Source organism: Coccinella septempunctata, chromosome 2 (assembly GCF_907165205.1).
Source record: "Coccinella septempunctata chromosome 2, icCocSept1.1, whole genome shotgun sequence".
In the NCBI taxonomy this organism is placed as follows: domain Eukaryota; kingdom Metazoa; phylum Arthropoda; class Insecta; order Coleoptera; family Coccinellidae; genus Coccinella; species Coccinella septempunctata.
The window spans coordinates 38,123,397-38,138,244 of NC_058190.1; the positions used below are offsets into that span (position 1 = coordinate 38,123,397).

The 14,848-nt window shown below is 33.4% G+C and overlaps 1 protein-coding gene across 1 annotated transcript; it reads right to left on the reverse strand.

Annotated features, from left to right (window-relative positions):
- Positions 1-770: 770 nt before the first annotated feature.
- On the reverse strand, positions 771-13,886 carry LOC123308144 (tubulointerstitial nephritis antigen-like). Its single transcript, XM_044890694.1, has 8 exons — positions 13,729-13,886; positions 9,550-9,709; positions 6,549-6,744; positions 4,541-4,708; positions 4,040-4,228; positions 3,106-3,446; positions 1,803-1,954; positions 771-1,083 (listed from the first exon to the last, which is right to left on the reverse strand). Exons 2-8 carry the CDS (start codon positions 9,707-9,709, stop codon positions 913-915), a joined length of 1,377 nt encoding a protein of 458 aa, XP_044746629.1. The 5' UTR covers positions 13,729-13,886; the 3' UTR covers positions 771-912.
- Positions 13,887-14,848: the final 962 nt, after the last annotated feature.

Consider the following 14,848-nt stretch of genomic DNA (forward strand, 5'->3'; position numbering starts at 1 on the left):
ACAGTTTCTGTTTCGAAAATTCTGCATTATAAAAATGCAGTATTTTATTTACAGTTACTGCACATTTTCTGTATTGATGAAACTGCATTTCAAAAATGAAATTTTTGATATACAGTGACTGCACAGTTTCTGTATTCATAATTCTGCATGTCAAAAGTGCAATATTCGAAATACAGATACTGTATAGTTTCTGTATTGATAAGTCTGCATTTTGAAAATGCAGATTTTATATATCTATAGTTACTGTAAAGATTCTGTATTGATTATTCTGCATTTAAAAAAAGCAGTTTTTGACATACAGTTTTCGCACAGTGACTGCTGCATTTAAAGTGCAGCTTGCTGTACAGTTTTTGTACAGTGACTGCTGCATTTGAAGTGCACTTTGATGTACAGTTTTTGCATTTGACTGCTGCAGTTAAAGTATAGCTTGCTGTAGAGTGATTGCAAAACTATCGCTATATTTGAAGTGCAGCCACGCTGTGACTGTATGTTGAATGCAGTTTGTACTATACAGGAACTGTACAGTTCAGCGGGACGGTCGGTTTTGGTGCAGTTACTGCATTACAGACACTGCATTCATGTGCAGCAAATGCTTTACAGTTTTTGTACAGTAGCTGAATTTTAGTCTTTGCTGGGATTATAAGAGTTTGTGGCCTGTAAAACCCATAGTTCGAATTATTGTTTTCAGTTGAAAAATGTTTTCCACAAGCTTCATTTCTAATGAATGATTATACAGTTATAAACAGTCGACTGAAAAGAAAACACTGATCTCGAATCAATACCATTTATTATGTAACAAAAATTGGAAAAGCTTTTTCTCATCGTATTCAATCAAACCCTAACCTAACAATTGCGTTAATATCGGAAAATATTTCTTCAACTTTATGAAAGTTGTTTCCTCTGCTCAGATCCTCACTTGAAAACGTCCGGCGTCTGAGGTACAGGGAGAGATGGATATCTCCTTCTTGCTATCTCTGGCCAGGCAGCGATTACAAAGGATTCTATTTCGGATTCGTCCCTTCCTCTTACGATTCTGAAGTATCCATCTTCACCCCAATCGCGACCCCAGCTATTTGCCACTTTCTGAAAATCAACAATGAGATTGATTATACAGGGTGATTCATTGGGAAATGCGCATACAGTCAGGGTAGATGTAGGACACCGAGGTGCTTCTGAATAACCTGAATATGGGTCTACCATTCCTTGTAACCAAGATGCAAACTGATGAAATAATTTTCTCCATTTTTTTCGAATAATATTGATTTATGAATCACCCAATACATTTCTGTGATATTTGATTCGTATGTTCTTTGACAGTAGAACTATCGATTGAAATAAAAAACTGTCATTCCAGGTCCGGCCCTTAAAAATTTAATGAGTAGGTTTCGAGTCGAAAAAATAGGTACCTACACTATACAGTGTGTTTCCAAATTAGACGTGAACCTTGGAGGAGGTGTTAGTATCACTCATTTGCGCGATATTCATTGATAACCAAAAATTAACAGTTTCCGAGATATTTGAGTTCTTGTGTTTTTCAAAAAATTTCTCACCTTACTTAATTTTTCGTGAATTTTTTCTACGTTGACCAAGTTTTTTGGATTATTTTCATCAGAAAATGATATAATACGTATGGAAAAAGCAAAACTATCCTGATTACTCATTCACTATTTTTCATATTGGACATTCAAAAGGGTGTTTATAAAAAAATTTGCTGAAACGAAACTAGTGACTGCATTCTAACGAAAAGTTCTCAAGCGAATGAAGAAGGAATTTGCCAAGTTTTTAAAATAAGGGAACCTTACCCAGTATTTCATATATCCTTTATTTGTATATTCCTCTCCCCATCCAACGATTCTGACCGATAAGAATCCCTTCTTATGGCTCTCAATTATATCGGTCTTTTCATAGATACCACCTACATAACTGAAGAAATCGTTATTGACCAACATGGTTGCTGAAAATCACAAAGAAATACTGTCATTTAAAAGGGGATTGTGAATAAAAATATGGTTATTCTTGAACTATAAAATTAATTCGAATGCATATATTGAATATATTTGTGGAAGAAGTAGAAGAATGATTGCATCAAATTTGGTCAGAGAGCTGCTGATTTCATGCATAAGAATCTCAAGTGTGAATTTTTTCACACCCTTGAAATCACTTATAGTTGGGGAGCCCAAGAAGGAAATTCGGGATTTATTCCAGCGTGTCAGATTGAGGGAAGATACCTCGGACCCTGTTAGAGTATCTCTACCAAAAATTAGACCTGTATATAGGGGTAATTGTCTAGGACAGACTGTCAGAATGAAAAAAAAGTCATTGTATATACTCGAGCGTGTCAGATTGAGATATATGTGGTTAATTACATGTTGAAAAGTATATATTCTATTAATCTGACAATTTAAGCGTGACGAAAATGTATGGGAGGGCGCCAAACTTGCCAAATAAAGTCGCTGGTACACATTCTCGCGGTAGCTTTTTTCTTAATTTGAAGCTAATGATTCAGGAATAACGGAAAACATATAATTTGACAGTTTCAGCAAACCAAAACAATATAAGTTGAACATAAAGGTCACAAAAATCAGTTTTTTTGAATTGTCTGCTCTTCTGACCTTCAAATTGTTTTCGCATTCATTATAAAAGTTGTAGAGCATAACATTTTCTACAAATTTTATCCGAAGCAATTTTCTCTACGTTTGAACATTTTTGAGATATATGGCTATGAATGTACATCAGACTGAGTTTTACATGACCTTGGCCTTTCGTATGCCTGGCTAAGCTCCTTACCCTCATCGCTCTCTAATTCGAAAACGGTTAAGAGTATGTAAAATTGCTTCAGACAAAAGTGGTATAGAATTTTTTCATCTACAATTTTCCTAATGAATACAGAAACGATTAGAGGTACAGGAAGGGAGATATTAAAAAAAAATGCCTTGTTATCACCTTCAAGCTATCAGATTAAGAAAAACCCCCCTGATTAGTGTCAGATTTATGGGTCAACAAGTCTGCAACACCGAGATTGACTATCAGTACGAAAATCTTACACGCTCGAGTATGTAGGTACAAGTACCTAACAATTTTTTTTGCATTTTCAAAGGATTTTACCTTGAACAGGTCCAGAAACCATGATTTCGTACATGATATCGGTTTCGTTTCCTAGTCTGTACGCAGGCGCAGTTACATATTTCGATGTCCTTTGACTATTCGCAGGAATCCTGCATCCGTTAGCTCTGAGATCTCCGAAAATATCAATAGCACATTCCTTGTCGTAACCTTCGTAGGGGAAGCAGTCTTCGTCAACGAGACCACGATGCTTGATGAAAGCCCAAGCTCTGTCCAAATAGCCACCCTTGCAATTTTGGGTCTGTTGACCCCTCTTATCGCAGGAGATGAGCTCCTGTGCGCTGAGTTTGACAATTTCCTGACCTTTGGACAGTATTCCAAATCTGCGAAAAAAAAAGGTGAATAATGGTGTCAAAACTTAGATATAGGTACATATATGTTATTTTCGTTATTTTTGTTTTGACGTTGCCAACACCATCGCGATTTTATCCCACTAAAAATCATTGGGCAATAATTGTTATAATATAGGATCAATACTCTTAACTGAACTAAAAAGACAACAATATTTGAAAAATATTGTCTGTTGATTGAGCAAATATAAAATTAGATACATATACGTGGTGAATCTTTGACTCGTACAAATATTGAAATTGAAATTGAAATTGAAAAATTGGGTATATTAGCTGAATATATCTCTGTTTAAAAGATCCACAGATGTGTAGTGCCACAGATTGAGCTAGTTATTCTTAAGATGATTTTCTTTTTCCAGGGGTGGCACAGCTCATTATGAAAACGTAAAACTTTTTTTTCATCAGGGCCGAATTGGAAAAAAAAGATATAGGAAAAAAGTGTTCATTTTGACCTCAAGAATCTACTGTTAAACTATAGATAAGTATTTTGAAAACATTATATGTATTTCTCATATACTGCCTCATATGATAATTTCAAGATCCAAAACAAAATAAAAGACAGTTACCTATCGGATGCAACAGCTGCAGTAGAAATAGCCCAAGATGCCGCACAATCTCCCTGATCTTGTATTTTGCTAATATAGTTAGGCCATTCGATCGTTGAATCGAACTGTCTAGGTAGAATGTCAGGATTATAAATCTTCCTCACCGGATTCATATTCATTACGAATCTTTCGGGTTGAAGAGTTCCTAATCTGGAAATAAATAATTGACAGGTTAGATGAGGATTATTCAATTAAACTCTGTTATCCTCTTCGAAAAAAATTCGTTTGTTTACGTGAACTTATACATGTATTTTAGGCACTTTGGAAAGATTTAAAAAAAAATTGAAGCAATAGTGGAACTCAAACACCTTAATAAGGTAGTAAAAGATGAATCCTTTGGTGAACTTCTGTTTGTTATGGAACATGTTATGCAAAATACCTTTAGAAGCTAAAACTAGCAACCGAATATGACAGTTCGAGGAATATTCGGTTTTTCTTTCGATATTATAAACTCATACATACCTTGTTGCAATACCTTCTTCCAAAGTTTTTCCCCAGAATTTACTGTAATTTGTTGCTGTCCATCCATAGTTCCTTTCTCTATTAACTGTCTCGATCAGGAGAGTATTCATAAGACAGTGATTCCTTTCACATAAGAATTCCACTGTGTTTCCTATCTGTTCGCATTTACTAGAAGCAAAAATTTAATATTCATCATTACAAGAGGGCTCTATGTCTCAAAATTAGTTTTAGGTTTGGACTTGCACGACTAGTTTTGAAAATACCTATAAAGGATGTTAAATATCAAAAGTGATGCTCTCTGCTCACTATTTAACAATTCCGATCATAACGTCTATTTATTCTGGAAATATCTCGCCCACAATTAAAATGCGATGGTGATTAATTATTTACTTCAAACCGCAGTACATACGAGGATGTATTGATATCTAGTTAGCCTAGACCAGTTCCATGCATAAAAAAAGTATTGCGTTACCGTAGCAAAGAACAATAACTCATTAGAAGTGTCATTGTGAAGTTTGAGGTCAAAAAAAATAAACTAGAGTTACGCAATAAATTAACACGTTCGCGACGTCGAGAGATTCACAGAGGGACCCGTGTGGACGTTATTCCACTTTTCTTGAATTACGTATGTTCATTTTAAACATGAATTTAACCTATTTTTATGTCGAACTTGTTTGTTTTTCAAGTTTTTGACCATTTTCCGTCGTGTGCCACCGGTGACCCACCGGTTGGACATGCAAGGCCTCTAGCAATAACCAGCGTGACCCACCGGTGGGTCATGACGTCGTGAACGTGTTAAAAGAAAGAAGATGTCCACCATTGTGAAGATCGAAAAATTGGAGTATCGAGCCATCATCAAGTACCTGTATTTAAAAAGGTAAAGATTTACGATTTACGAAGATAGGTAGGTATGCTTAATGCCCTTGGTGATCAATGTCCTTCGTATGCAACCGTGAAAAATTGGACTGCAAGCTTCAAAAGAGGTAAATTTTCCATTGAAGATGATGACCGATCAGGAAGGCCAGTTTCTGTGTCAGTCCCCGAAAATATCGATGCTGTTCATGACATGATTTTATCAGACCGTCGAATTGGACTAAAACGGAAATCTGAAGCCCAATATTTTGTACGAACGCGTTCATCATATAGTTCACGTCAATTTGTACATGAGAAAAATTGTTGCAAAATGGATCCCTAAATGTTTGAATGTTGACCAAAAGCGTGCAAGGGTAGAAGCATCGCGTTCGATCTGTGCTCGACTTGAAAACGATGTAGACTTTTTAAACCGAATTGTTACTTTTGATGAGACTTGGGTACATGGTACATTTCTACGATCCATAAACAAAGCAACAATCGATGGAATGGCGACACTCTGGTTCTCCAAGACCTAAGAAGTTTCGTCTCCAAAAATCTGCTGGAAAAGTTCTTGCTTCAGTTTTTTGGGATTGCCATGGAGTATTCATGATTGATTTTTTGGATAAGGGTAGAACAATAACCGGTACTCGATACTCGAAAAATATTTCTCTCAAGTTTTCAAGGGGTGGGGCATGGCCCCCATGGCCAAGCAAATCTATATTCTGTAAGGATGATGAGGAATCCTTTGTATATATCCAATGATTCATTTTCCCAAGAATTGATTACATATTGGCATGTTATACATATTCAATAAGGACATGTTATACTTTGAATTCCTCCTAAGATTTTCGAAAATCACCAAGGAATTGGATCGCTTCTATTATTTCTGTAGTTATACATCATCAAGGTGAAAATACCGATAGAAATATGAATTGAAACAATTACGAATGATGTCCCTAATTATAATTCAAAAGCTGGCTACTGTCTATTGCTTGAATCATTGTTGCTGCGACCTCATGTATATGAATAATGTAAGGAAATTTAAATTGTCCTAAATCGCAGATGTTTATGAGGAGAATCGATGAAAATGGAAATGGTGAATGGAGGACATATACCATTACTAAGGTCTTACAAAAGAAAGCGAATGTTCACTCACCATATGTTGCAATTCTTTTTCACTGTTTGGCCAAGGCCATAGTTTCTTCCTTCGTAGGTGCAAGTTTTGAATTCGCCAGGGGGAGGAGTGGTTGGCACTGGCTCGGGTTCAATACCTAGACATTCTGACCAGTAATCAGGACAGCAGTCCTCCACCCTAGTCTGATTGCAGAATTCATCACAATAACATAAAGTGCCTAGAATACATCAATGATTGAGGAAAAGCAGAATAAATTAGGGGCACCTATTCTTAAATGAAAATAATCGAGAGGAAAAAGAACTTAATTATAATCAGTTCATAATCTACTTCAATTTCAATGCCTCCTTTCGGTGTTATTAGAAATAATGACGCTTCAACATTGAAGAGGCTGTACAATTGATTATGGAACTTGCCAGTTACATGGTAGTATCCCAAAATACAGAATGTGTGAAAAGTACATAATTCATGTCGTTTATTATATTGCAGAAAAATTATCGAATAATCAGGCAGATGATAGTTCAGGTTGCTGAGGGTGATTTGGTCATTGATAAAAAAATTTTATCAACTTTTTTTATTATAGGGATGAAATGGTTGAGCTTAGCATATATTTTTGTAGGGTAGTGATTATTGAATTATTATGTTTATATCTAAAATAAAAACCACAGTGACAAAAATGAAGAATGAGTAATAAATACAATAATACATTCTATCAAATTTCAACAACTAATGACCCTAGGAATAATGCATCTTTTAGATAAATCCCCATCCATGATCAAACAATCCTCAGCAACAAAATTTCCCGCACAAAAAGTTAGAGTTGCCACTCAGAAAAACTAACCCTCCACTCACCGTAGAGGGTGTGTATTGAGTAGGGTACTCAAATATACATGAAAAGTTGCGTAATTTGAATTGACTAGTTCTGGTATTTTTTCTACAAAATAGTGAATACCGCAGACTGGAATTGTGTGCATTATTTTTTACTCACTCTGTGTATATCTTTTACATTCTAAGTTTCTTTACAAAGAATCATATGCCGTCTTATGCAGGTCCTTAAAGAGAAGTACCTGCTACCACTAAGTACTCATTCAAAGCTACTACAGAAATATAATTTGAAAAGGAATTCCTCAATAGTTGAAACTGATTTAGTTGCAAAATTTCATCATCATCATCCCTTAATTCAGATGCTCAATTGTGCTTTTTTGTATGATTCATACCCAGATTATCTTAGACTGTAGCATATGACAATATACTGGGTTTCTTGTACATATACACAGGGTGAGTCTTTGACTCGTACAAACATTTTAACATTCTTAATGTCAAAAGAAACACTTTTCTTTATCATTTTTTCCGAATCGGCTCGGTTTGAAAGATACAGGCTGTTGAAGAACTATAAAAAAATGTTATTTTTAGTTCTACTTCACAAACGGTTTTATCGAATGAAATGAATTTCGGAATATAGTTTTTCATTTATTCGTTTAATCTTTTCGAACACAAGATATCACCTACGTCTTCTAGTTTTCTCATTATGACCATTACATACCATAAAGATGGTACGTAACGTAAACGAAGTTGGACACCCTCTTATGAATATTTGAACGTTTGATAAAATAAAAGTATTACTCATATTTTTTTGTATAGTGCGCCGTTTTCGAGTAATTTGATGTTCAAAAATAAAAAATATCTGTGAAATTCGAAAAATTGGGTACTTTGGCTGAATATAACTCAGTTCAAAAGATCCACAGATGTGTAATGTCACAGAGTTAGCTTGTTATTCTGAACGGAATTTTGTTATTCCAGGGGTGGCACAGCTCGTTATGAAAACTTAAAATAGCTGTTTCTTTTTATCAGGGCCGAATCGAAAAAAATGGTATCATGAATCTACTGTTAAAATCTTTGTACGAGTCAAAGACTCACCCTTTATTTTAACAGTGGGTTCTTGAGATGAGAAGAAACAGAATAACACATCTGTGGATCTTTTAAAGAAAGTTGCGTTCAGCCAAAGTACCAATTTTTCGGATTTTACAGACAATTTTATTTCTCAATATTAAATTACACGAAATCGGTACATCAAACGGAACAATATGAGAATTAAGTTCCTACTTTTATTTTCCAAGACGGTTAAATATTCATTATTGAACGTTCACGTTGCTTTCAAGAGTTGGCTTCTTCGAATTACTGGTATTTTTATGGTATGTAATAGTCATAATGAAGAATGTGGATGAAATTTTGTGTTCGGAGAGGGTCCATTTCATCAATAAAAAGCTTTATTCCGAAAATCATTCCAATCTTTTGTGAGATATAGTTCAAAATTACATTTTTATGAATTGGAAAAAATGGTAAAGGGAAAAAGTGTTACTTTTGACCTCAGGAATCTTTTTGTTGAAATATATGTTGTACAAGTCAAAAACTCAACTTGTATACATCATGTCCACTTTTATCTCAAGAGGGACTTTGTAATTGACTATTTAGGATTTTACTTTTTCTAGTAAACTATTAATTCTCATTAGTTCTTCGCCTGTCCAAAGGAGGATTTAATACCCGAAAAAACAGTATTCCTCAAAATATGTTCTGAATTAAAAAAAAGAGTACAAACAATATTGATGGTATCAACAATACTTATATTTCGTAGGTAGATATGACTACTTATGTCCACTTATCAAGTGAACAAACAAATAAAGACTAAGAAGTAATGAGAACAATAAAAACAGAGAATCAAGTTTAAATTAACCACTCAATTTCTTGCATTCTTCTTGGAGTCACAACATATTGTCATAGATTTCTTAAAAAACAAAATTTCTCTTAGAATAGTGTTCCCACACACTTGAAATTTCACGCGAGAAAAACGGCAGATCCAAAGTATTCATTAGAATTAAATTGTGGCATAGAATACAAAAAAACAAAAAAGAAAGGGTTTTTTCTGACTCAGGAAGAAAAATTTCGCTACTGAAAATGATTAATGGTTGCGAAACATTTTCTTCAAACTTTTGAATTCTCGTTTGAAACCTCCAGTCAAGCTTCTTACCTAATATAGGAGCTGCGCATTCGTCTTGCCTTCCAGGACAACATCCTCTGCTTTTGCAGTATGGTCCTGGAGGAAGGTCATTATATCTCCTTCTTTGTGCAGATACAACAAAAACCAGACATGCTAGGAATAAACCCACAAATAACCATCGAGAGATCATCTGCAAAAATATCGGAATTAAAAAAAAATCGATCCAAATAAAATTGAAATATGCTTAAATTATCCTTCTTGAACTACATCGATGAATAGATGAAAGACTGATTATGAAAAAATGGGACAGTTTCGAAATAAAAACAGAGGATTTCGGATATTTTGCGCTCACTTCGTTATCGTCTTATCAGCTAAATAGGTGAAAAAATTTCTTCGTAGTAACGTCAAATATATACAATAACACATCAAATTGATAAATGCATTATTTCTCAAGTTTCATCTATAAAGATTTAGGTCAGGGTGAAAAATACTGAATGGTGTCATTTTGAAACGACAATAATGAAGTTTTGAAGATGAAACTGTACAGTTGAAAGAACAGCGATATGAATTTAATGCAAATTATTAATATTTGAAAAAAATAATTTAAAGAAACGATGGAGAAAAGCTTATCGGTGAAACTCGTCAGTAAATGATTACGCTTCAAACAGCAGACAATTAGGTATGCGTTACGCAGTTATCCAGACAAAACAAAATCGCTGAATTAGCTTGATGTGACTAAGAAAAATAGCCTAATACTCCTGATAGAAAAAATGCCTCAAAAAATTCGTGCTTGCATGTAGGCAATTACTGGTACAGGTACACACATTACCTATTCTCCATAAAGATGTTTTTATAAAATAAGAAATCTCACTTCACTTAACACATTTCATTTTATTTCTGGTATATTATTGCAATAAACAGAGAGCGATGTTTTTAGTCTACTTTTGTGTGAACTATGACTACAATTATTATAAAATACCTACGAATTTTGTGTCCTAACGTTCTTCATGAAATATTCAATTAAAATTTAGACAAAAAATTATTAACAAATAGGTACCTCTTGACATTATTTTTATGACTTTGATTCCTTCATTTTCGAATTTGTTTATGTTTGTTTAATATCCTTTCAATGACAAAGAATTAGAATTCAATATTTGGTAACTTCATACACCTTTCAAGAATAGTTATAAAAATGTGGATTGCCGCATAAAAAAATCGATTACCTACGTTATATCTCAATTTGGAACATGCTATATTCCTATTTTTTGCCTTTTCTTCCTAAAATACTTCATTTAATCGATTCATATAACACCAGGAGAATATTCATTAATATCAGGTTGAAGGATGTGGAATTGATGCAGAAAGAAGAATGAATGAACCTATATTGATAACATTCTCCAGTGACACCGATAAATGATGATATTTACAGATTAATGAGGTTCAGTTCATCCATTAATTGAATTGATTATTGCACTTCGGTACTGATATCGTTATCCTGCAGTTGCATTTAAAAAATATATATAAATTGTACTAAATCCTTTTATATTAATGGAAAGCTTCAAAAAGAAAGGATTCATTCGAAGAAATAAGTCATATAGTATGAAGGAAAGATTAAGAACAATCGAATTGATTTAAACTGGAATAATTGACTGGAAGATGATCCAAGATATGGTTGAAGATATGTTTCGCCCAAAAAAACGACTCATTCATTTTTCACGCTAATGGTATCAGTTTGAACAAGGAAATGAAAAGATATTTCATTCAAAATTAGATTGAACCAATCAGTGGCGAATAGTATACAATGTTTTCACACTATTTTCTGCAATTTCCTATTCTCGTTTGCTCTGAAAACCATTTAACAACAAATAATTAATTTCCTCGAAAAATTCTCATCAGATCCCACTGATATGGTTAATTATAGTTTTATTTTTGTCAATTCGATATAGAAAGTCGTGAACTAAGGAAAACTCACATTTCATTGCATCCTTCAATTTATAGGAATTGAATTTTAGAGATGAGGTTTCTCACTCCGAATATTTCGACACTTTTTTCACAGTTTCATTTCATTTTAATTTAGAGCCAAACAAACTGTTTCTAACGTTGACATCTGCTTTGTTTATGAAGTGAATTAAGAAGGGTAAAAAAACCGCAAAACACACAGACCTTCCATTTTAACTGAAGCTAATTGAAATTGGCCCTTAGTGTAAGTAATAATATGGATTATTAATTCGAGAATACAAATTCAAACTGAGATAATTTAATGATTAAATTTGGGATAATTACTACTACATACTTATCAATATTATGAAACATATTTAGGAAAATTATTGTACCCCATACCCCAAAAGGCATTTGAGTTTGAGAATGTTTTACTCAGATTATTCCCATGTAGTCGGCAAAATTCGTTGTCTACTGAGAGGATCTCGAGAATTATAAGAGCTAGAAAAAACGAATGACCCATTTACAAGCTCTTTCTCAGAGAAACAAAGAATAGTGAAAACCGTAGCCTCCTACGATTTTTCGTTTTTGAGTTATTAGCAAAAAATAAGATTTTGACGATATCGAAGATTTCTCATAACTTTTTTGTCTTTGAAGTTACAGATCTGAAACTTGAACCTTCTTGGGCACTATATTTATTATAGAATTTACTGACAAAAGATTTTTTTTTCAATTCAAAGAAAACAAATTCAATAAAAGTTTGCATTTAAAAAAACGAAGGTTGGCCTAATGATTCGAAATGAAGAAATACTTTGAGCTCATCAATGGATTCTACGTGAAGAAAGTGCCTGTAGAAGTTTCAAGTTTTAAAGACAAAAAAGTTATGAGAACTTTTCGAAATCGTCAAAATCTCATTTTTCCTGATAACTGAAAATCGAAGAATCGTGGGAGGCTACGGTTTTCACTATTCTTTGTTTCTCTGAAAAAAAACTCGAAAATGTGTTTTCCCGTTTTCTTTTAGCTCTTATAGTTCTCGAGATCCCCTCAGTAGACAACGAATTTTGCCCACCCTGTACAACGATTAAATTGAGTTGTGTTCAAGTGCCAGAAAGTACACTTCAATATTAAATTTCGAAACTTAAATTGGTCCCAGGAACAATTTGATAAAAAAATTTTCAACCATTTCTGGATGAGAAATTCGAAAAACACAAGGTTTCCAAATTAGACGTGAACCTTGGAGGAGGTGTTAGTATCACTCATTTGCTGACGTTTGCGCCGTATTTATTGATAACCAAAAATCAACTGTTTCCGAGATATTTGAGTTCTTGTGTTTTTCAAAAAATTTCTCACCTCACTTAATTTTTCTTCAATTTTTTCTACGTTGACCAAGTTTGATTATAATTTTGGATTATTTTCATCAGAAAAAGATATGATGCGTATATGAAAAAAAGAAAAACTATCCTGTATTAGATGTTGAAAAAGAATTTGTATGATTTAAAAGTTGATATATTAATAATTGCAGTCTATGATTATACTTGGGATCTTGACCCCTTTTGATTACTCATTCTCTTTTTTTCATATTGGACATTCAAAAGATTGTTTATGAAAAAATCTGCTGAAACGAAACAAGTGACTGCATTCTATCGAAAACTTTTTTAGGGAATGAAGAAGGAATTTGAAAAATTTTTTAAATAATTTTTTCATACATGAATTGTGGAATTCGAAAGTTGCAGGCAAATTGATATTAGAAATTGATTATACGTATTATATCTTTTTCTGATGAAAATAATCCAAAGTTATAATCAAACTTGGTCAACGTAGAAAAAATTGAAGAAAAATGAAGTAAAGTGAGAAATTTTTTGAAAAACACAAGAACTCAAATATCTCGAAAACTGTTGATTTTTGGTTATCAATAAATATGGCTCAAACGACAGCAAATGAGTGATACTAACACCTCCTCCAAGATTCAGGTCTAATTTGGAAACACCCTGTATGTAACATTTCAAAATCTGGCGAAATTTCCAATTTCTGCGTTTTTTTTATTGATTTTATCGTTCAGACCGAATAAAATTACAGACAAAATAATAATTAACAGCGATTTATAGTTTGAATAGAAATTTCAACAGATGCTGATAACAAATTAACAGAAAATATAGGTTGTGGGTATATAACAATAGGATGAAACCGATCGGTAAATTTTCGCGGGGCATGAAGTGCATAACTCCCGACCAGTTTAAAAATGAATTTACAGTAATGGGTTCGCAAACTCACCGTTCTGGCAGTGCGGCTTAGGTGCTGAAGTTCCTGCAAGAACTTCGGTCAACAACTGATACAAATCGTAAATTCAAAGTACTACCAACTCCCTTGTGGCTCAAATCACACGAGGACTGGTTGTGTTCTGATCCTCATTGATATTCGACGAATAATAATTGCCCTTCGATAAAAATTCAAAATGCGCATCCTTCGAAATCGGGTTCTATCTTTGTGCAAACATTTATTCACGACATCTGATCTAATTATTGAGCCCCCGAATTTTTATTTATTCGAAGGGGGACAGGGAAATGTTGTTGGTTTTTCGCATTCAAAATCAATATTTAAAAATTCTTATCTGAAATACAAATATGTATTACGCTGGATCGGATGCAACTGTAATCATAAAAAATCATCTGTGAAGTTGAATTTTTTTCTCCGAAACTTGTGGCATTTTCGCTGAAACATTCGAATCACCAAATTATCGGGTTGAAAAATTATCCAGAAACTATCAGATTGTCAGATGCAAAAAACTTCAATATTGATTAAATTCAAAGTTACAAATCTCATCAGTTTTTGTCCAGCAATGAAAATTCAAAAGATACATACAATTGCAAATTTTTCCGAAATTTATTCATCGAGGTATCTAATAGATTTCGATTGAAATTTAATCTGGGAGGATTCTGCATCTTCTGAAAAATTACAATTCAAAAGATTTTCAGAAATTGTCTGATGAGGGAGTCTGATATAGACTCCGAAACGTTACTATGCATAATTATAATTTCAAAGTTCTTTTGTTTCAGTTCATTGTCAGGCAACTTTTTTTCTACTTTATTAGTTCAAGAATTTACGCAGGAGAAAATCGGGTGTTTGTTATTTAAATTTTGCAATTGATTTTGTTCTAGAGACTGGGATTTCTGACAATGAGAGAGATTCTTCACAAAAATCAACGCAGATCATTTTTGACGCAGAGATGATATTCCTCGCAGTGCAGTTGGAAAAAAAGTTGTGTACCTATGCAATTATTTTTTTCTTAGTTAGCACCAAGTCTTCGAATCAGTTTGATGAAGGCTATATTATTTACTTTTTCTTTTTCGTTTTTTGCTTTGGTTCTTTGTTTCAGAAATAATTTCGAGATGGA